The 23013-nt window shown below is 52.8% G+C and overlaps 1 protein-coding gene across 1 annotated transcript in view; it reads left to right on the top strand.

Annotated features, from left to right (window-relative positions):
* The window catches only part of LOC117588340 (low-density lipoprotein receptor-related protein 2), a 96262-nt gene that overhangs the window by 69602 nt on the left and 3647 nt on the right, over positions 1 to 23013 (top strand). The window contains exons 2-10 of the mRNA XM_034279550.1: positions 5129 to 5320; positions 5425 to 5556; positions 11851 to 12126; positions 12195 to 12449; positions 12515 to 14827; positions 15009 to 20657; positions 20737 to 20948; positions 21033 to 21439; positions 21503 to 23007. Of these exons, the coding sequence (XP_034135441.1) occupies positions 5129 to 5320; positions 5425 to 5556; positions 11851 to 12126; positions 12195 to 12449; positions 12515 to 14827; positions 15009 to 20657; positions 20737 to 20948; positions 21033 to 21439; positions 21503 to 23007 (10941 nt within the window). The remainder of the gene's footprint in view (positions 1 to 5128; positions 5321 to 5424; positions 5557 to 11850; positions 12127 to 12194; positions 12450 to 12514; positions 14828 to 15008; positions 20658 to 20736; positions 20949 to 21032; positions 21440 to 21502; positions 23008 to 23013) is intronic.

Genomic DNA, 23013 nt, shown 5'->3' with positions numbered 1-23013 from the left:
TGCAACTATTTGCATGACAGCGTATAATAATTTACTCGTTAAAAAAGGAATCTCACTTTGGTGGCATAATTAACGGCATCTCTTTGCCACACTCGCGGCACTCCGCCCCCACCCCCCAAGCATTCCCTTACCTTTTTTAACCACCGCCTGCCCTGCCACTTGTCATTTATTTTATTTATTTTTTTTTTGTTTTTGTCCCCTTGGTCCTTTTCCCTTTTATTTATTTGTTCAAGTTGCAAGTTGTATGCTGTTGTCCTTTTTTCCCCTTTTCGTATTTTGGCGTGGCAATTGTCTGTTTTTTGTTCTTTATCCCAATATTTATTTACCTCTTTACTCGCATTGTCGGCATAGAGGGTAAACAAGGGTGTGCTCCTACTCGTTACGTGAATGAACACACAGTCAATGGCAAGTGCTTCCAGCTACTCGCCTAAATGGCTGCCTCAAGTAGGGCCACAAACGAGTACGAGTACGAGTGACGTCGAGTTTGTGTGCAAAATCAATGCACCACCACCCCCAGGGCTGCAGTCTATATTCTGGAAATCGGCAAAAAATCGTTCTCTTTCGATGAGATTAAGGTACACTCGGTATCCCTTTGGTGCATCAAATCAAATCAGCAGCTTCTATGCAGCAATGTCGAAATGTACACCATTAATTGACTGTCACTGACTGGTACTTTCTTTATACTATATTTGCTTTATTCTTAGGGTTCTGAGTTCTTTATTATGTCGATGGAGGGATGGTCTAAGGGTATTTAATACCCTCAGGGTTAAGCCGCACAAATATTTTATTTATTTTATTTATTTTACAGTTGTAATTCGCACCTACATATACATATATAAATTACTATTGCTATGTGTGTGTGTGTGTGTGCTGCTGTTTTTTTTGTTTACATAAATATTGCTGGTGGGATTTATTTGTATTTTTTTGTGGCAGTTGGAAATTGATCACATTGAATGCTGCTGGAAAATTTGTCATGTGATTTAGTGTCACGAATTTATTTATAAGTTAATGCCGGAATATGCATTTTATGGCGCATTTTGCAGTGCAATTAATTATTTATTTAATATTATAAATTAATCACACGCTGCGCTGCGCTGCGCTGCCCCCTCAGCACCAGCCCTAGTCCCAGCTGCTGCCCTTTTTCCGACCCATCGAATCACGTACGAAAATCACAGCAGTGCCGCGCAATCTGGGGTTACATATGTACAATATGTATGTACGACTGCTGTGGTCATCGATTTCCACCAAGTCAAGTCTACTAATCAAGCGTGGAGCAAAAAGTATTTACAAATATGAAGAAATGAATTTACAATTCAAATGCCATTCCAATCTTAATGCCAATTAAAACATTAAGCAAATATACCTAACATTGTCCACTTTGATAACGATTACAATCGCAGCAGACATCAACGAAAAGTTGCTGAATTACCATTGAATGTTCTCATATTACAAGCAATTGGAACTGCAATATTTTCAAATTTAAAACCTGTAGCTCATCTATTGAAGGGCACCTTCAAGCTCGAAGAGAGTTTATTTGTTCGTTTTTTTGTTTTAGTTTTGATACACAGGAAAGAACTCAAATCGAAATGGCTGCAGCATATTGTTGCATATTCGGAATATTTCAGAGTACACACACACACATATTTGTATTTCCTTTGTATCTTTCCATCAGTGTATTCCGAACATTGTTTTGTGTGTGCCATTCCATTCCTCTAATTCCCCTCTTGGTTGCGTTTGTGGTTGCTTTTTGGTTTTGCGTTTTTTTTTTCTCGGTTTGTGCACACCAAATGCACTCTCCGCGTGACCAAAGTGCCTGCCATTGGCCATCATTCAGAAACAAGAAAAACAGAGAGAATGGAGTTTGGAGTTTGAAAAGCTGTTGCCAGTTATTGTCTCGTAGTCGGAGGATATGCGGATGAATATGGATGTGGATGTGGATATGGATACACTTCGCGTTCGAGTTCTCCGTTTGCTCGTACAGACAACCAACCAACCCACTCCACGCTGATGCCATGGCCATCAATAAATAATAAATTGCCTATAAAAACTGATAAATTCATTGATGAATCTTCAAGAGAATTTCGCCACTCCGCGCCACACTGCATGCATGTACATGGCCATAACGCGTTTGTCTGACTGCCTCCCTTAGAGTGAGTAATGGAAATGCATGGTAATAAATGTATGAAAGAGCCCAGACTGGTGGGAAATCTGAGTGCGCCTTGCACTTTTTCGTGGCATCAGTCCGGCTGTTCCCTGCCCCTGGCCATTGACAGTATCAGAGATGTAATGGCAACGTTTGAAGGGATAGAATTCAATGAATACTTTGATTCAAGTCCTTTTTCTCCTTTGATTTATGCCTCTGCCAGGCTGCCGGCATGGAGATTATTTAGCTGCCTCTGGACTAAATTAGAGCCAAATGGACAGAGCACGTTGTTCGGGAGGCTTAAGCTCAAGCGATATATATTACAGCTGACATTTGTGTGTGCAGGAGGGGCACGTGCAGCCAGTCACCATCCCACCATCCATCCATCTATCCTATCTATCCATCCGTCTATACATTCATCTACTTTTGAGATACTACAACCGGGTCCAGTGCGCACCGAAAAAGGCGGAAAGCAAAGGAGAATCGCAGACAAACATTATTTCCTCGTCGGTGTATTTTTTGTTGCTGTTAAATGTAATTTTAAGTAACGTCGCCAGAGTTGAAACGTGACAAAATTACAAAATATTTTGTAAGCTCTTAAAACCGTTGATGCCATTGTTGGCAGAAGACAACGGGGGTAGGTACACCCCGCCCGGTGTGACGGCAGCTGAGGACCAGGACCAGGCCGTTGTCGTAACATGCCACCATAACAGTAAAAACAAATAGAACCAGCAACAGCAAAAAACATACATAATACTTAATAACGTGCAGCTTGATGTCCCCGAAAGTTAAAGCTGCGCAACGGCATTCCGGCCAAGAGACCAAGGACCACGACGATTAAGCCTTGCCCTTGGACGCCTCCGTCTCCGTTCTTCTGCAGCAGCCAAAAACTATTCGAAGTTGAGCATTTTTCCCCACAACAAAGAAACAAGCGAACAACAAAGAAAATAGCCCCAAAAACATGCACATTACAGCCACCAAAAAACAGTCAAAAGTTGCCATAACCCCATGGCGAGTAGTGTACAATTTACTTTACAAAATACCAAACAGATTCCGGGCATGTCCCCTGGACAGTGCAAACTGTGGCTCTAAAGCGAAATGATAGCGATAATTCGACAAGTTTTCTATCTGTGGCAGATTCAAGTCAAATAAAAGTAGACTTAATGCGCTTACAACACTGACCAACACTGACCAACACTGACCAACGCTGACCAACACTGTCCTTCAAATGGTTCATAAGAATTCGCAAATCCAAAAAGCCGCTTCGCTGTTGGGTTTTTGCACAGTGCCCATCAGGTTTGTAAAGAGCATCGTTAGCATTTCCATAATTATTATTATTATTATTATTTGTGCAACATAATGCACAACGCTCCCTCTCTCTGTCTCTCTCTCTCTAACACACAGAGTGCGAAGTGAATTAAAAGGGGAATACCCCGAAATGTGAATTATACTCAGTGATAAAACATGACTCGGTTTTTGCCTGGCTGCTGGATTCTGGCATGCTGGGAAGCGTCCTTAATTTTGAATTCAATTGCAAACAGTGGTGGCGGGGGGTTGGGTAGGGCAGAGAGTAGCTTTGAGCGCTGAGCGCTGAGCGCTGAGCGCTGGTTGTCGTCTGCTCTGCGGTTTGCCTTTTATTGCGCCAGAGAAGCGGCAAAAATAATTTTGGCATGAATTGCCAAACGGAGGAGAATGCACTCACTAATTAGATGCATAATTAGACCTGAAGTTTGGGCTCATTCCCAAAGCGTGGCGGCATGTGGGCGTGTGGGCGTGTGGGCGTGTGGGCGTGTGGGCGTGGTGGAGTGTTGTGGCATCCTGTGCTGCCTGTCCTGTGTGTTTGCATTTGTTTGTTTTGTGTAGCCGAGCAGAAGGCAGGCCAAACCACCAAAACAACTCTCAACTGTCGCTTTATGAACGCTCCTTGTGCCCTGTTCGGCGTTGCTATTGGTAAACTCAAGCAGACGCGGCGGCGGCGGCGGCGGCTCAGGCTCTGTGGTTTACTTGCGGCGGGCCAGAATCTATTCTGGAACTCAATTGAAAAATAAACCATCCATCGGGTAGAGCTATGTAGCGCCGGTATAAAATGAATACCCGATATGATCGGGAAATGCTTTCATTGGAGGAGCATTTTGGTGGGTGCCACAAAACTCTTGGCACACATTTTCGAACCCTCCTCAAGGCTTTGAAATGAAATGGCAATTGCAACAGTCAGTCTATCCCTCTCTCTCTCTCTCTCTCTGTCTGTCTGTCTGTGCGCACTTTTGGCCGCAAAAACTTGGGCACGTGCAAAGTGCACGTAGCCGGAAACAAATGACATTGTCAGCGCTCAGGCTTGGCCCCCTGAACTCCAACCCCAAGACCAGGACCAGGCCCAGGCCAGTCTCTGCTTCGCATCCTTTGCGCTCCGCTCAAGCTCCACTTCGTTTCTTTCTTCGCCCGCTACCCGCTGCTCGATCCCATTACCATTCTGTCCTGGCCAGGCTGTCGTGTCCGGGCACACCAGCGAGAAGAAATCCCAGCTAAGCATTTCCGGTCGCGTTCTAACTTCCCATCTCCTGCTGCTCTCTCTTTCTCTCTCTCTCTCATGTGTGTGTGTGTGTGGGTGTGTGTGTGACAAGGCCATTAGGCATGGCAGCTTTGGCAGCCACAAAAGTTGAGGGCCCAAGCGAGCGCCTTACAGCTGCCATTTTATGACAGTCTTTTGTTGTTGCCTCTCGCCTCTCGCCTCTCGCCTTGCTGGCTGCCAGCAGCTGCCACTTGGCAGCTTGTTTAGTGCCACAGTCAGCCGTGAGAGTCATGGGTTATTAGCAAACTTTTGGCCAAATTGCGGCCAAATCAAACTGGCAAACTGACCACCAAAACCCTCAATTTTCCATTTCCTATCAAGTCAGTGGTGGATTGACTGCTCGGATGGATGAATCAATAAACTAAGCGCTTGCCTTATGCTCACACACTCTACCATCATCTACCGACTCGTTTCAGGTGGCAGCCTCAGCAGCAGCAGCGGCGGCAGCAGCAGCGGCACCCTGGACGGCATCATCAGCAGCGGCGTTAGCAATGCGGACTGTCCCACGGATTTGTTTCGCTGCAACAACGGGAAATGCATCTCGCACCATTGGGTCTGCAATTACCAGAAGGACTGCGACGATGGCGAGGACGAGATGCAGTCATGTCGTAAGTGGCGCCAATTAATAATTGAGGGAATGTCGTATTCCCCATCCTAATCCTAATCCTAGTCCTTGTCCTACATAATTCAATATGATATTCATGTTTTTCAGCACCGCCCGAGTGCGAGACGCCTCAATTGAACTGCGGACAGTACGTGTTTAACAAAACGTACTGCATTCCCCCGCATTACCGCTGCGACATGATCGAGGACTGCGAGGACAAGTCGGATGAGGCGCAGTGCAGTAAGTACACAGGGAGTGGGGACTCTGGGACTCAGGGACTCAGGGACTCAGGGTGTCGGGCATGTAACTCCCAGAAGAACGCGTATAGCCAAATTCAATTCCAAGTCAAGGACTGGAGTGAAAGGAAGTCGGCTGGAGTCGTGCCTTTTCTCGCTTTCAATGTAAATTTGTTGACTCGACAAATATTGGTTAGCTCATCCCTTGCTCCTGCTCGTGGCCCCATAGTGGAATCCTTTCCCTTCTTGCACAACAATTTGCTTAGCAAAATGTTTACATTTTATTATACCAATTTTATTTATGCAAATTTCAACAAATTCACATGCTTAGACCCGGCCAGCAGCCCAGGGCCCAACCGCAGCTCTTGTGTTGCTTTGGTTATTCGAGCTAACCTTTGATACAGCAAATACATGCATGCATTTCTATATGTATGGTAAATATGTACATATATGTACACACACACACACACATATGTACGGAGCTCAGGTATGCGCTGAAAATTAGCCACCAGGAAAACTCAACTCAGACTTTGACTCCGACTCGTTCGCAGGAATTGATCAATTTGATGTTGGGCCATAAATAAATGTTCCTTGTGTGTGCAAGGAGGGGTCTGTCTGTCAACGTAAACCCCCATTCGTTATCTCCAGAGGCGGTCCAGCAGTGCCACCTGGGAAATGAATGTACTGCAAATAATGATTGCTGCTGTTGAGAGCTTCATGAATTGATTCAGAAATGACGTCAATGACTGCTCCAACTTTAGGGATACACAAACCTGAAGTATACCCAGAGATGGGACAACAAATGGGACTACAGATCACTAGTTCGGATGAGCGAATATGGCAGTCTTGGCAGTCTGCCCGTTAATTAAGAACACTCAAAAAAGTAGTATGTGGAGCAATGCTTTGCCGACTGTGCGCTGCGTTGGTGACTTTAATAATCCGCTGACAGACACTGATGCTGTATGGCCTCACATTCCAGTCCCGTTCGCGTGGCTACTCTTCCTGGGTGGCATGCTGTCTGCTCGTTCAGCAAAGAATTTAATGCATTCTCAAGAGCCTCTCGCTCGGCTGGCTGGACTTTGTGTAGTGGAAAAGCTCTCTGTGCTCTCCGTTCTGTTCTCTCGCTCTCTTCTGTCACCCCACACTCTGCTCGCTCTCCCTCGCTCTCTCTCTCTCTCTCTCTCTTTTAGCATAAAGTTCAAGTGCATTCAGCTGGCAGACTGTGTGCCGCACATTTTGATTAAAAGTTTGGCAAGAGAATGAATGCGGGAAGAGAGCTGAGTAGCGTCGGAAGGCGGGAGGCGGGAGGCGGGATGGACATGCAAATCGCCAAAAAGTGCCCAGCACTTGTAGAGGAGCATTTATTGCTTGTTATTTAAGATTTATGTATGCACAAACACACACAAACACACACATACACAGGCAAACAAATATTTAAATATCTTTGAGGCGACCAATTTCCAAGTATCCCCCTCCAGCCCCTTCTGCCTAAGTATCCCTTGCGCACCGCCCTCTGCCTTTTGTACAACTTCTGCTGAAAGCTTTGACGACTCTGACGGCTAGACAAACGCGGCACAACTTTGTCCTATGCTGCAGTTCGTTTTCTTCTCTGCTCTTCTCCTCACCTCACCTCACCACACCTCTCGCTCTCGCTCTCGCGCTCGCTCTCGCGCTCGGTGTGCTCGCCCTCTAAGCACTTGGGCACTTCGCGCCGTTACGGGAAGGGGGAGCTCAGCGAGATGGGCAATTTGTCGACGGGCAGACAGACACACAGACGAAGAGAGGGAGAGCGAGCAGCAGAAGCAGACGGCCGTTGGCTCCTTCACTCCTTTGGCGCAAAACTTTGTCGTGCCGCAGCCCAAACGCAAGCTCTACCCAAAGCACTGTCAAAGCAGAGCAGAGCGCACAAGATCAAGTTTAAATTTAATTTTAATTTAATAAGACGTTGCCTCAGCCACCCAACCACCCAACTGGCGTCTCTTCGTGTCTGCTGTGCCCTTGCGCAATAATTTATCGCGCTTAAATGGCGACAAAATGTTCACTCTTATTGCGTTCTTAACAAATTTATTTTGCGTACGTGTCAACGCGTCGTCGTCCTTGTCTCTGTCGTCGTCTTCTTCAACGTCAGAGACAAGACTGTCCCTTCCAGTTCCCAAAGCATTCATATCCATATTCTCTGCGTTGCAGTAGTTCTCACTATGACTCCGACTCCGACTCCGTCTCTGACTCTGGCTCTTGCCTCCACTCCTCTTGCTACTCCTCCTGGTGGTGGGAGGGTCGTGTGCGCTGTGCCTTTGTTTGTTTAATTTATGGCATATAAATATTAGAGCGGGCTTATTTCAACTATTTAATTACTTTAGGTGTTGTGCGGGCTTGTGTGTCTTGTGGGGTGGTGGTGCTGGTGTGTATTTGACAGGGGGTGATAAGGTTGCCGGGTGGCATACAAAGATAATCCAGATAAATAAATATACATATGATAATTTATGTCTTCTTGTAAAGGAAGACACTTGCATACATACCTTAATGCATGTTGAGTATTTTGCCTGAATTTCCCAACAATTTAATGCCATTATAAATATTTTACTGGCATTAGAGAGAGAGAGAGAGAGAGAAATCAATTCAAGCATTGATTATAATCAATAATAATTGAATGATTAATTCTTTGGCGTTTCTTCGACTGGCTTAGGTTTCCCTCAGTTTCCCCCAAGCCCTTTCGCAGCTTCACTTGGAACGTCTATTATTCGCGGTTATCAAACGTCAGCAAGCTGTCGACAGCTGGCACTTGCCACAAGTGTGCTTGTAAAATGCTCATCGCATCTGTTCTGGTCAGCTTCCCTTTCCATTCAACCTAGATTGATTCTGATGGACTAAGACCTTACCCTTTAAACATTTACCGTGCTGCTAAAACCACTCTATATTTGAGTGAATATATGCAGAGTGTAGTGAGAAGAGCTCTCGGTATACATTAAAAATAACATCAAGCCTTAACTCATATTTGACCAGTACGTGGTTACGAGGTAACTCACAGTCGAATCCAGCGAGTGCTTCTTGCTCCTTCTTTTCTCTTTATGTTTCCTCTTTTGTGGACTACCTGCTGTTGCTGCTGTCGCGCGGTAAGCTTTGGTGAGCTTGTGCCTTGGATAAACAAGAGTCACATTTTACCTGCTCTCTTTTAGCTGCTCTCACTTAAAGGGGAGATGGGTAACCGTAACACAGAGAGCGTATAGAGGACTACGAGAGGAGACATTTCCCGTTTTAATTGCAGGCAGCGTCTAATGAGGCAGGTATTGCTGCGTAAAAAAGTGCGTAAAACCAGGGAAGAGAGCGAAGCCGAAAGCTTAACTCGCTCGCTCGTTCGTTTGGACTACCTGCCTGGCAGTGAACTTAAGTGTTCCCTCCTCCATGCCCCCCCCTCTTGAGCCATTCAACTGTCCATAAACTGTTATCCCCGGCTATCTGCCGTACTTCTCTCTGAGCTCGAGTCGTGGTTTGAGAGCTAGTGCCAGTGCCAGTGCCAGTGCCAGTGTGTAGACTGTGCCATGTTGACTGTACCGACCATTCCAGCTGACGTTTATTTGACTGCAGCTAAACGTGACGCGAATGGGTATGGGCGGGTATGGGTGTGCTGCCATGATGGCTGGGCGTGGCACTTGTCGCGCGTAATTACACAGCACCCAGTGGTCTCCCCCCCTCTCCACCTCTCCACCTCCCACTCGCTCATCCCAAATACAAGCATAAAAGTACTGGCTTGCAATAAAAGTTAATGCAGGGAACACAGAGCCCGGAACCCAATTAGAAAGTGTTTGGTTTAAAAAAGCTCAGCTAGGAGCTGCGGATGAAGCATTTATGGGTGGAAGGGAGAGAGGGTGCGGCGGGGTAGGTGTGCGAGATAAAGCTGTGTCAGTTGTTGTCGTCCGTGGTGTTTATAAAGTGCCAGCAATGCAACGCCCTGGTCTTAGCTTCTTCCTGCTCCACCCACCCACCACTCTCTCTCGCTCTCGCTCTCGCTCTCCCCCTCTCTCTCTGGCGTTCTCGAGCACTCCCGCTCTGCTGCTGGTTAAAGTTTTACGCGGAACTTTTGCCTTCTAACGGGACCGGGTGAAAAATGAAGCCGAATAAGCAGATTACAACTTTTATGACCTTGTGAAGGCCCCAAACTTGAAGCGAAAAGCCCTTGGATGGATGCCCTTGCAGCTCTAAGATTTTGTAGTTCGATCACTATGAAGAATCAGTGGTAGATAATCAATGGTTTTCCCTGGTGAAGCCCCCTCCCGTTTGAATATTTTATTTTCGTTTATTATTCAGTTACATGATTAGAACAGAGAGAGAGAGAGAGAGAGAGCAGAGTGCAGCAGCGAGCAAAGGAGAAAGAAAGAAAGAAAGAGCAACAACGACTCTCTGCCAGACGATTTTGTAACAAATTGTTGGCGTAAATCCTTGCTTCACCCATTGGCACCGCCCACAAAATGCAGCTGGAACGGCACTTGTATTAGGGAATGTTAATTCCAGTGAGAGGAAGAGGCGACAGAAGGAGGAAGGAGGGAAGGTTCATGGATGCAGGAGTGCGTGACACATTTTTATGATTACCAGAGTCGAGGAGGGGGCAGTCCATGCCATCACCATCCATGCACCACTTTTGTCAATACAGACAGACAGAGGGAGTGAGTGAGTGAGAGCGAGAGCGAGAGCGAGAGGGAGAGGGAGTTGTCATTTACGGGACTGCAGGTAGAGAAAGAGAAAGATGTTGGTGGGATGATGGGGAGTGGGATACGCAGCATTCCATTTCATTGTTGTGCTAGAGAAAGTTTCCGCTGTTGGGGAATATTTATACAACTTGGCTTGTTTAACTTGCACTAATTAAGTTTGCTCTGCCACACTCGGATGCTCCTCCAGGGGTGCTGCTCCCACTGCTACCCGTAGACGAACCCAAACTCAAACCCACATTGCCGGGCTTCCGCGCTAATGTTCCGGGAGTTAAAGTAGACGGAGGCAACTGTACCGAAACAACAGCAGAAGCAGAAGCAGAAGCAGAAGGAGACAGTAGCCGGTAGTGGCCGGGGACATACTCGTAAAATACTCTCCGCAAACTTTATGACGTCTAAAGCCACGGACGGACCCAAGCACAAGGCATAGATCAAGTTAACCCGACTATATCGTTGCCTCTACAAAAACCCCACAACACACAGTAAAGGAAGTAAAGTCACTCCGTGAGTTCATTGCTGTGTGCCACAAGTGGCCGAGTGGCAGAGCGTAGATTTGAAGCTTTGAAGACCAGTAAAGTCTTCACTGTACAGTGTGTACAGATATATATCATATTCTATAGGTCCTGATCCATGGCAGTTGCTTTAATTTAGTCATTCAAATGCCAGTCCCACCGCTGCCTTTTTCTTGTTAAACCAAACTCTTGGGCCAACCACAACCCTGGTACCCTGTACTACAGTAGCGAAGTAGGGCATGTTGTACGAAAAGAATGGCTGAGAAGATCATTAAGTATCAGTCGTGCCTCGGGGTATGCTCCATGCCTGGACTTGCGCCAGTGTGTTTCGCTGCTAAAGGAATGGGTGTGTCCTGCAACCAACTACTCGATAATTTATAGCACATTTGCCTGCCAACACACACCCTCACCCTCACCCAGACCCACACACACAACTCAAGTGCACAATACGGTGGGAGGACAGGCAGACAGATGGAGCGACGGATACAGACATGAACACCCGGACAGAGCAACGGACAGATAGACGGACAGACGGACAATCACGCCCGACATTTGTACAGCAAGCATGCATTATGTATACGCCATGCGTGTGCCATCCCAAGCCCAAAACCCAAACACACAATCCCAGATCCAAGACCCCCAATCCAACCCTTCAGCCATTCCATCAGAGGCGAGGCAATACTTCTCTGCCGAATGTCTGGCATCAAAATTTAATGTCTTTGGCAGCAAAAATAGTTTTGTTGCCACCCATTTTTAAGCCGACAGCCTCCGAGGGAGCAAGAGAGAGAGAGAGAGAGAACAATGCCCGAGAGAGTCTGGGACGCCCGCTGGGCCTTTGCTTCCTTGGCCATTGAGTTATGGCCTCCACACACACACACACACACACACACTGGGGAGTGGGAAACTGTCTATGTGGGGTGTTTATTTGGTGGCCCGATGGCCTTGGCACGTCCTTCGTATTGACCTGATGCAAAGGCAATTAATCACACCTGAGACATCGTCTACACCTTCTACCTAATTAAGTGCAATGACTGCGACTGGAAATGACAATTCTCCTTACGTTTATCCCAATTCAACGTACAGCCTATCGCAAGTGCCAGCACACGGATGTCTTTTGCAATGCCCCCAATGGTGCTGCCCCCGCGGAGGGCACCCGCCTGGCCGGCCCCTGTGTGCCCAAGGAGAAGCGCTGCGATGGCTATCTCGATTGCCGCACCGGACGCGACGAGGACAACTGCAACGGCGTGGCCTGTCGCCTGGATCAGTTCCGTTGCGCCAACGGACACAAGTGCATCGATGCGGCCCTCAAATGCAATCATCGCGACGACTGCGGCGACAATTCGGATGAGCAAGGATGCAGTAAGCCCTATACCTACCCCTCCATCAATGCCTCTCATCCACTACTGTGTGACTTCGTTTTGTTGCAGACTTTCCGCCCTGCCATCACGCCCAGTTCCGGTGCACGAATGCTCTCTGCATTCCGTACAACTTCCACTGCGACGGCTATCACGATTGCGCGGACAAGAGCGACGAGGCCAATTGCACGGCCATCGCCTGTCCGGACAACAAGTTCCTTTGTCCACGCGGCGGCGTCAATGGTGCCCCCAAGTGCATCCTGAAGTCGCAGCTATGCGACGGCAAGCGCGACTGCGAGGATGGCAGCGATGAAGAGACCAACTGCTGTAAGTCTGCCAGAGTCCTGTCTTCCTCTCTCCCGTCTGCCATTTTAATCTTTCCCCTTTGTCAGCCATCGTCTCCTGTCCCGCGCTCAGTTGTGAGTTCAAGTGCGGACCCTCGCTGACGGGCGGCGTTTGCTACTGTCGACCCGGCCAGTCTCTGGCACCGGATAACCGCACCTGCGTGGATCTGGATGAGTGCGCCGAGTGGGGACACTGCGACCAGCTGTGCACCAACACCCTGGGCTCCTACACGTGCCAGTGCGCCCAGGGCTATACGCTGATCAACGACTCCAAGTGCATCGCCCCGGATGCCAATAACTTGCAGCTGATCTTTGCCCACGATCGGGCCATCATGCGAATGTTTGCCCACGGCGCCGATCCGCGAATTCTGACCAATGCCACCGCCGCGGCGGGCGTCTCCTTTCACTATGCCCGCAACACGCTCTACTGGTCGGACATCAAGACGCGGAAGGTGCAGTCCCTGCCCCTCGATCCACTGAACAAGGCTGTCTCCCCCTTCGACCAGACGCTGCCCGGCACATGGGCGCCGGTGGCTCTGGCCGTCGACTGGGTGGGCGACAAGATCTATGTGGCTGATTTGGTGGGCCAGAAGATCGATGTCTTCGAGCTGAGCGGCCAGTGGCACGCTGTCGTCCTCGGCTCCAATCTAACCAGCCCCGCCGATCTGGCGCTCGACCCAACCGCGGGCCTGATGTTCGTCGCCGACGGCGGACAGGTGCTGCGCGCCCACATGGACGGCACGCACGCCCGATCGATTGTCTCCGAGGCGGCGTACAAGGCGAGCGGCGTGACCGTGGACATCATTGGCAAGCGGGTCTTCTGGTGTGACTCCCTGCTGGACTACATCGAGTCGGTGGACTACGAGGGCGCTCACCGCGTGATGGTGCTGCGGGGACAGCAGGTGCCGAGTCCGTCGCGGCTGGCGCTCTTCGAGAATCGCATCTACTGGACGGACGCCACCAAGCAGGGCATCATGTCGGTGGACAAGTTCGAGGGTCCCACCTCGATTCAGGTGACGTACAAGGCCAAGGATATCCGCGAGCCGAAGGGCATCATTGCGGTGCATGCGCTCAGCCAGCCGCGTGTCTCCAATCCCTGCGGCAACAACAATGGCGGCTGCAATCACATGTGCATCGTCACCGCCGTGAAGGGTGCGCCCACAGGGCTGGGCTTCCGCTGTGCCTGCTCCACGGGCTATCAGCTGGAGACGGACCTAAAGCTGTGCAAGCCCGTGGGCGAGTTCCTCATGTACTCGCAGCAGCGCTTCATCAAGGGCAAGGTGCTGGAGCCGGTCATCGAGGGTTTCAGCGACGCCATTATGCCGGTTGTGTCGCGACGTGCCCGCTTCGTGGGCCTCGACTTTGATGCGCGCGACGAGTTCATTTACTACTCGGATGTGCTGCAGGATGTGATCTATCGGGTGCACAGGAACGGCACTGGCCGGGAGATTGTGCTCGCCTCACAGAACGAGGGCGTCGAGGGCCTTGCCGTCGATTGGGCATCCAAGAATCTCTACTACATTGACTCCCGCAAGGGCACCCTCAATGTGCTCTCCACGCGGAATGTCACCCATCGACGCACTCTGCTCAAGAACCTGAAGAGGCCACGCGCCATTGTCGTCCATCCCAATCGGGGCTTCATCTTCTTCTCGGAGTGGGACCGACCGGCGAATATTACGCGCGCCAATACCGACGGCACCGGCCTGCTGGTCTTCAAGAACGTGACCCTCGGCTGGCCCAATGGCCTCTCCATTGACTTCAAGGAGGATCGCGTCTACTGGTGTGACGCCCTGCTCGACCATGTCCAGCACGCCAACCTGGATGGCACCGACATCAAGACGGTGAACTCACGCCTCGTCCGTCATCCGTTCTCGATTGTCATCCACAATGACTGGATGTACATCACGGACTGGAGGCTGGACGCCATTATTCGGCTGCACAAGCTCACCGGCGAGCAGGAGGAGATGATGGTGCGCGAGCCGCAGACCAATCGCCTCTATGGCGTCAAGGTGTACAGCCACGAGGTGCAGCGCATCGCGGACACACAGCCCTGCAATCGGAACAATGGGGGCTGCCAGAAGATTTGCTTCGCAGTTCCAATTGCACCGCAGAATGGCACCGGTGGGGAGATTGCACCGTCGGTGGGTCGCCTGCAGGCACGCTGCTCCTGCCCCTACGGTGAGCGCCTGGCCGATGATCAGATGAGCTGTGTGCCCGATCCCAGTGCCGAGCCACCCGTCCAGCCATGCCCCAACTCGTGGGACTTTACCTGCAACAACCAGCGTTGCATACCCAAGTCGTGGGTGTGCGATGGCGACGATGACTGTCTAGACAACAGCGATGAGGAGCAGAACTGTACAAGTAAGTCCTCAGTCTTGAAATTTATTCATTTTTGTCCGTTGCGCGTTGATGTTGCTTGATCTTTAGCGATCGCACACAACAATCGATAACATTTAGTTATGACAGCAAACTATCGTTCACACAGTATTCACTTGTGAGAATAACGTTAATGAATTTGCACTTGTTTTTGCATCCATTGCAGAGCCAACATGTGGATCGAACGAATTCCAATGCAGATCGGGACGCTGCATACCGCAGAATTTCCGCTGTGACCAGGAGAACGACTGCGGCGACAACTCGGATGAGCTGGAGTGCGGCAATGTGACATGCGGCACCTCGCAGTTCGCCTGCGCCAACGGTCGCTGCATCCCGAACATGTGGAAGTGCGACAGCGAGAACGATTGCGGCGACAGCAGCGACGAGGGTGACTTCTGTGCGGAGAAGACGTGCGCCTCCTTCCAGTTCACGTGTCCGCGCACCGGCCACTGCATACCGCTGAGTTGGGTGTGCGACGGCGACGATGATTGCTTTGACAAGCAGGACGAGAAGGACTGTCCGCCGATCAGCTGTCTCACGAATCAGTTCAAGTGCTCCGACCTGCGGCAGTGCGTGGAGGAGTCGTACAAGTGCGACGGCATACCGGACTGCAACGATGGCAGCGACGAGGTCGGCTGCCCCTCGATGGGGCCCAACCAGTGCAACCTGGAGAAGCATTTCCGCTGCAAGTCGTCGGGCTTCTGCATACCGATCGCCTGGCACTGTGACGGCTCCAACGATTGCTCCGATCACTCGGACGAGCAGGACTGCGGCCAGATAACCTGCGCCCAGAACTTCTTCAAGTGCAACAACACCAACTGCGTGTTCAAGGCGTACATCTGCGACGGCAAGGACGACTGCGGCGACAACTCGGACGAGGGTGCGGAGCACGCATGCGTGCCGCCACCCTTCAAGTGCCCCCACGGCCAGTGGCAGTGTCCGGGCGTCAGCGAGCGCTGCGTAAACATCACATCCGTCTGCGACGACACGCGGGACTGCCCGAACGGTGCCGACGAGGGTGAGGGCTGTGACCTGGCCGAGTGCGAACACCAGACGGGGCAGTGCTCCAGCTTCTGCCAGAAGACACCGAACGGCGCTCTGTGCGTGTGCCCGCCCGGCTCGGAGATCGGCCTTGATGGCTTCACCTGCATCGACTCCAACGAGTGCGATCCCCCGGGACTCTGCTCGCAGCAGTGCACCAACACAAAGGGCTCGTACTTCTGCTCCTGCACGGACGGCTACGTACTGGAGCCGAACAAGCACACCTGCAAGGCTGTCAATCACACGGCCGCCTTCCTGATCATCTCCAATCGGCACTCCATACTGGTGGCAGACCTCAAGGAGCAGGGCCTCGAGCGGGTGCCCATCATTGTGGAGAATGTGGTGGCCACCGCCTCGAACATGCACACGGGCACCATCTTCTGGAGCGACATGAAGCTGAAGAAGATCTCGCGCCTGGACCGCGGCATGGAGCCGCAGGAGATCATTAACACGGGGCTGGATCTGGTCGAGGGACTCGCCTACGACTGGATAGCGCAGAATCTGTACTGGCTGGACAGCAAGCTCAACACCATTGAGGTGTCCGCCGAGAACGGTTCCAATCGATTGGTTCTGGTGCGCGAGAACATCACGCAGCCGCGCGGCATGTGCATCGATCCCAGTCCGGGTGCACGCTGGATCTTCTGGACCGACTGGGGTGAGAATCCGCGCGTCGAGCGCATCGGCATGGACGGCACAATGCGCAAGACGATCATCAACACAAAGATCTACTGGCCGAACGGCCTCACCCTGGACATAGCCACGAAGCGGGTCTACTTTGCCGACTCCAAGTTGGACTTTATTGATTTTTGCTACTACAATGGCACCGGGCGGCAGCAGGTGCTGGCCAGCAGCCACTATCTGCTGCATCCGCACTCGTTGTCCCTGTTCGAGGACACGCTCTACTGGACGGATCGCCAGCTGAATCGTGTGCTCTCGGCGAACAAGTTCCGTGGCAAGAACCAGACCGTTGTCTCTCATCTGATTAGCCAGCCGCTGTCCATACACGTGCACCATGCCAGCCTGCAGCCCATGCATCCGAATCCGTGTGCCCAGGCCAAGTGCCAGCATCTGTGCCTGCTCAGTCCGAGCGTCACCGAGGGCTACTCGTGCAAGTGCAAGCCCGGCTTCAAGCTGCTCAGCGAGGGTCGCTGCATTGAGGAGGAGAATCCATTCCTGATGGTCGTCAAGGGCACACAGATAGTCGATCTGCCGCTGAATGGAGGCGATGCGCGCGCCGGCGCTCTGGCACCCGTCATTGGCATTGAGAGCAGCACCGGACTGGACTTTGATCGCAAGGGCGAGACGCTGTACTGGGTGCAGGGGCGCGAGGATGATGACGAGAACTGCACCATCTACACGACGCCCTACGGCGGCGGCAACAAGACACTCTTCCTGGGCGCGGACAATGGCATTGTGGGCGCCCCCTACACCATTGCCTTCGACTGGCTGGGCCGCAATCTGTACATTGGCAACCGCGTGGCCAGCAACATCGAGGCGGTGCGCGTGGATGGCAAGCAGAAGTATCGCACCATCATCCTGGCCAACGACGGTTATCCCAACTCGGTGTCGCGGCCTAAGCAGATTGTTCTCGATCCCAGCGAGGGCAAGCTCTTCTGGATCGACAACGGGGTGCTCGAGGTGCCCGTGAAGATTGGACGCGTCGACATGAATGGCCAGAATGCGCAGCTGCTGTTCCAGGATCTCACCCATCCGGAGAGCATTGCCGTGGACATTGAGAAGAAAATGCTGTACTACAGCTCCAGCAATCCGCCGGTTATCGGCTCGATGGACTACAATGGGGAGGATCACATGATTATCATGACGGACGGCCATCCCATTGCCAAGCCACGCAGCTTGGGCATCCTCGACCATCGGCTGTACTATCTGGACCCTGTCTACGAGAAGATTGTGCGCGTGGATCTGCCCAAGGGCGACAATCCCAAGACAATTGTCGACAACGAGCCCGATCTGCGCTCGATGATGATCTACAAGAAGCGCGCCACCATGCAGCATCCCTGCCAGACGAACAACGGCGGCTGCAAGCACCTGTGCATACCCGGGCCAGCGGCATCGCGCACCTGCGCCTGCGGCATTGGCTACCGCAAGGAGAACGAAATCAATTGCGTGGCCTACAAGACATTCGCCGTCGTCTCGCAGCTGGACATGATCCGCGGCTACAGCCTGAGCGACAGCTCCGAGGCCATGGTGCCCGTCAGCGGACCGGGCCATCACATTCTCCACGTGGACGTGATGTATCGGGAGCAGTGGATCTACTGGGCGGAGTTCAATCGCGGCTACTGGAACGGCATCTTCCGCTCGCGACCGAACGGCACCGATCTGCAGCATGTGGTCAAGGATGGCATTGGCAGCAATGGCATCCGCGGCCTCACCATCGACTGGGTGGCCGGCAACATGTACTTCACGAATGTCTATCCGCACGAGAACTACGTGGAGGTGAGCTGGCTGGATGGCAGCAACCGCAAGGTGCTCGTGAAGACAACCAACGATGCGCCGCGCGAGCTGGCAGTGGATCCGATCAAGCGGCTGCTCTATTGGATCGACTATGGCCAGCATCCGCGCATTGGCAAGGCGCTGCTCGATGGCAGCAAGTGGACACCGCTGGTCACCTCGGGCATATCCCTGCCGCGCGATCTCACCATCGACATGCAGACGCACGACATCTACTGGGTGGACTCAAAGCTGGACACCATACAGAAGATCTCGTACAGCGGCGCCAATCGCAAGGTCATACGTCGCGATCTGCCCAGCCCCATTGGCATTGCCGTCTACCTGAACGATGTCTACTGGGTGGACCGCAATCTGATGACCGTCTTCAAGGCATCCAAGCACAACACCAACGACTCGGTGGTCACGCGAGTGCGCACCAACCTCGACAAGCTGCGCGACATTGCCATCTACAACATCAACAATCAGCCGCAGGACGACAGCAATCCGTGCGCCCATCTGGGCAACGGCGGCTGCGACCAGCTCTGCTTCAGCTTCCCCCCAGACTCTGTCACGGGCGGGCGCAACTTCCGCTGCGAGTGTGCCACCGGCAAGCTGGCGGCGGATGAGCGCAAGTGCGAGTCGGTCAATGAGTATCTGGTGTTTGCCACACGCACCGAAATCCGAGCCGTCAACCTCGATCCACACTCCACGGAGGTGCCGTTTACGCCGCTCACAAATCTCACCAATGTGGTGGGCCTGGACTTTGACTTTGCCGACAATCGGATGCTGTACACACAGATCCGACCGTGGGCCAAGATTGCCTACACAAAGGCGAACAAGCCGAGCCACAGCGACATCACAGTCGTCCTCAACAAGGGCATCAATCCTGAGGGCATCGCGTACGACTGGACGCAGCACAAGATCTACTGGACGGACAGCTCGAACAACTCGATCTATGCCATGAATCTTGACGGCACTGAGCTGGTGATGATTGCGCGGGTCGAGCGGCCGCGAGCCATCGTCCTGGACCCATGCAACGGGACACTGTTCTTCACGGACTGGGGACGCTTTGGGACAACGGGCAAGATCTTTCGCACCACAATGGCCGGCTCGCTGAAGCGGGCCATCGTGGATAAGGACCTGTCGCAGCCCAGCGGCCTGGCCATTGACTACGACGAGCGGCGGCTCTACTGGACGGATGCGGTGCGCGAGAAGATCGAACGCAGCGACCTGGAGGGCCGCAATCGAGAGCTACTGGTGGCCGCCACCATCTACCCCTTTGCCATCACCGTTTTCCGCAGCTACATCTACTGGACGGATCTGCAGCTGCGCGGCGTCTATCGCGCCGAGAAGCACACGGGCGCCAGCATGGTGGAGATGGTGAAGCGGCTGGAGGACTCGCCGCGCGACATTCGCATCTACAGCGCCGACAGGCAGAAGTGCGACGTCAATCCGTGTCGCATCAACAACGGCGGCTGTGCCCAGAGCTGCCATCCGGCGCCCAACGGCAAGGCCGAGTGCAAGTGCGACGACAACACGAAGGTGGTCAACGAGGGTCGAATGTGTGCGCCGCGCAACAATACGTGCGAGGCGAGCAAGTTCTACTGCCAGAATGGGCGCTGCATCTCGCGGATGTGGTCCTGCGACGGTGACGACGATTGTGGCGACAACTCCGACGAGGATCCCAACTATTGCGCGTACCATTCGTGCTCGCCGAACGAGTTCCGCTGCAACAACGGCCGCTGCATCTTCAAGTCGTGGAAGTGCGATCACGAGAATGACTGCAAGGATGGCTCCGATGAGCTGGGCTGCACCTATCCGCCCTGCGTGGATGGGGAGTTTACGTGCGGCAATGGGCGCTGCATACCGCAGGCGCAGGTCTGCAACGGTGTGAACGATTGCAAGGACAATGCCACCTCTGATGAGACGCACGAGCGCTGCCCCATGAACACCACCTGCCCGGCGAATCATCTCAAGTGCGAGAAGACAAACATCTGCGTGGAGCCGTACTGGCTCTGCGACGGCGACAACGATTGCGGCGACAACTCCGACGAGGATCCGCTGCACTGCGGCCAGCGCACCTGCCCCACCAACAGCTTCCGTTGCCCCAATCATCGCTGCATACCCGCCACTTGGTATTGCGACGGTGACGATGATTGCGGCGATGGTGCCGACGAGCCGCCAGATTACTGCAAGTCCGAGGGTCGCACCTGCTTCGGGGATCTCTTCACCTGCGACAACGGCAACTGCATACCGAGAATTTACATCTGCGACGGCGACAACGATTGCCTGGACAACAGCGACGAGGATAATCGTCATCAGTGCAGTGAGTAATCCTCATTTAATCCTCTCTAGTGGCATCTTTACATTCCTTTTCATGTATTTTGCTCATTTCTTTTGCTCAGATGATCGCAAGTGCGATGAGGAGACTGAGTTTACGTGCGTGGAGAACAAATCGTGGCAGCGGGCTCAGTGCATACCCAAGAAGTGGATATGCGATGGTGATCCCGACTGCGTGGACGGTGCCGATGAGAACACAACCCTTCACAATTGTGCCACACAGCAGCCATGCGGCGAGGATATGTTCACCTGCGGCAATGGCAGGTGCATCAATAAGGTAAGTCCAACAAGCAAAAACACACATTCCTCACTCACTAACTCTCACTCTCACTCGCACTCTCTCTCTGTTTGTGTGACGCAGGGCTGGCTGTGTGATCACGACAACGATTGCGGCGATGGCACTGACGAGGGCAAATTCTGCAATTCCAAGTACAAGAGCTGCTCGCCGCAGGAGTTCACGTGCCAGAACTTCAAGTGCATTCGCAATCAGTATCGCTGCGATGGCGAGGACGATTGTGGCGATCATTCGGATGAGGTCAATTGCAAGAAGGACAATGTCACCTGTCCGCAGGGTCAGTTTGCCTGCACCAATGGTCAGTGCATTGAGTACAGTCTCGTGTGCAACAAGTATCCGGACTGCTCGGATGAGTCCGATGAGCCGGCCCACTGCAATGTCGACGAGTGCGCCAAGGTGGAGATCAATCAGTGTGGCCACAAGTGTGTGGACACGCTGACCAGCTACTATTGTGACTGCAACGAAGGCTACAAGTGAGTAGAGGCGCGACCCTTGATGCGTCTCACAAGCTAACATTCAATGCAACTCCTTTACAGACTGCTGGCTGACGGCAAGGCGTGCGCGGATGTGGACGAGTGCCTGGAGCAGCCGGGCGCCTGCTCGCAGCACTGCTCGAATACGCCGGGCAGCTTCTACTGCAAGTGCGACGAGACCTACTACGAGCGGCAGAATGACGAGCACACGTGCAAGCGCAAGGACAACATACCGCCGTGGCTGATCTTCACCAACAAGTATTACGTGCGGAACATGTCCGTGGATGGGCATCAGTACAATCTGATGCATCAGGATCTGATGAACGTTGTGGCGTTGGACTTTGACATACGCGAGGAGTACATGTACTTCTGTGATGTGACCGCCAAGACGATATTCAGGGCCAAGTATACGGGGCCCGAGGAGGAGACGCCGCCGGAGCGCGAGGCTGTCATTAGGCACGACTCGCACGGGCTGGAGGGCATCGCCATTGACTGGGTGGGCCGCAAGCTGTACTGGCTGGATCGTCACTCTAAGAACCTGGACGTCTCCGAGCTGGACGGCACCAAGCGGAAGACCCTGCGCAGCGGCGTTGTCGATCCCCGAGCGATTGTGGTGCATCCGGGCATTGGCTATTTGTACTTCACCTCGTGGCACCTGCAGGCCTACATTGCCAAGATGGGCATGGATGGCTCCAACTTTACGCGCATTCTCAACTGGAACGATGGCATCGCCTGGCCCAATGCCCTGTCCATCGATTACTTCACGGATCGCATCTACTGGGCGGATGCCCATCTGGACTACATTGCGTACGCCGATCTGGAGGGACGCCATCGGCACACAGTGCTCTCGGGCAACCGGGTGCCGCATGTGTTTGCCCTGAGCCTGTTCGATGATTTTATTTACTGGAGCGACTGGAATCTGAAGGCCATTGTGCGGGCCAATAAGTTCCACGGAGCGAACTATACCGTCCTTAGGAACACCACCCACCGACCCTACGATATACATATCAACCATCCGCTGCGACAGCTGCCCTACACGAATCCCTGCGGCACGAACAACGGCGGCTGCTCGCACCTCTGCCTGATCGCACCGCCGCCCGAGTCCACGTACCTCAACATCGAGGGCTACATCGAGGAGGGTGCCCCGATCTACAAGTGCGCCTGCCCCAATCAATTCTACTTGGCACGCGACTCGAAGACCTGCATTGCCAACTGCACGGCGGGCCAGCACCTGTGCGGCGGCCGCGATGAGAAGTGCATTCCCTGGTTCTGGAAGTGTGACGGCGAGAAGGATTGCAAGGATGGCAGCGACGAGCCGGCCACGTGTGCACCGCGACACTGCCGCGCCGGCACCTTCCAGTGCAAGAACACCAACTGCACGCCCTCGGCGACCATTTGTGATGGCGTCGACGACTGCGGTGATCGCAGCGATGAGCAGAACTGCGAGCTGCCCTGCCCGCTCTCCGATTTCAAGTGCAAGTCCAGCGGACGCTGCATCCTCGACAGTTGGCGCTGCGACGGCGATGCTGACTGCAAGGATGGCAGCGACGAGGATCCCGCCGTGTGCTGTAAGT

Source organism: Drosophila guanche, unplaced genomic scaffold (genome assembly GCF_900245975.1).
Source record: "Drosophila guanche unplaced genomic scaffold, DGUA_6, whole genome shotgun sequence".
NCBI lineage: Eukaryota > Metazoa > Arthropoda > Insecta > Diptera > Drosophilidae > Drosophila > Drosophila guanche.
This window is presented reverse-complemented; position numbering and strand designations above follow the sequence as displayed.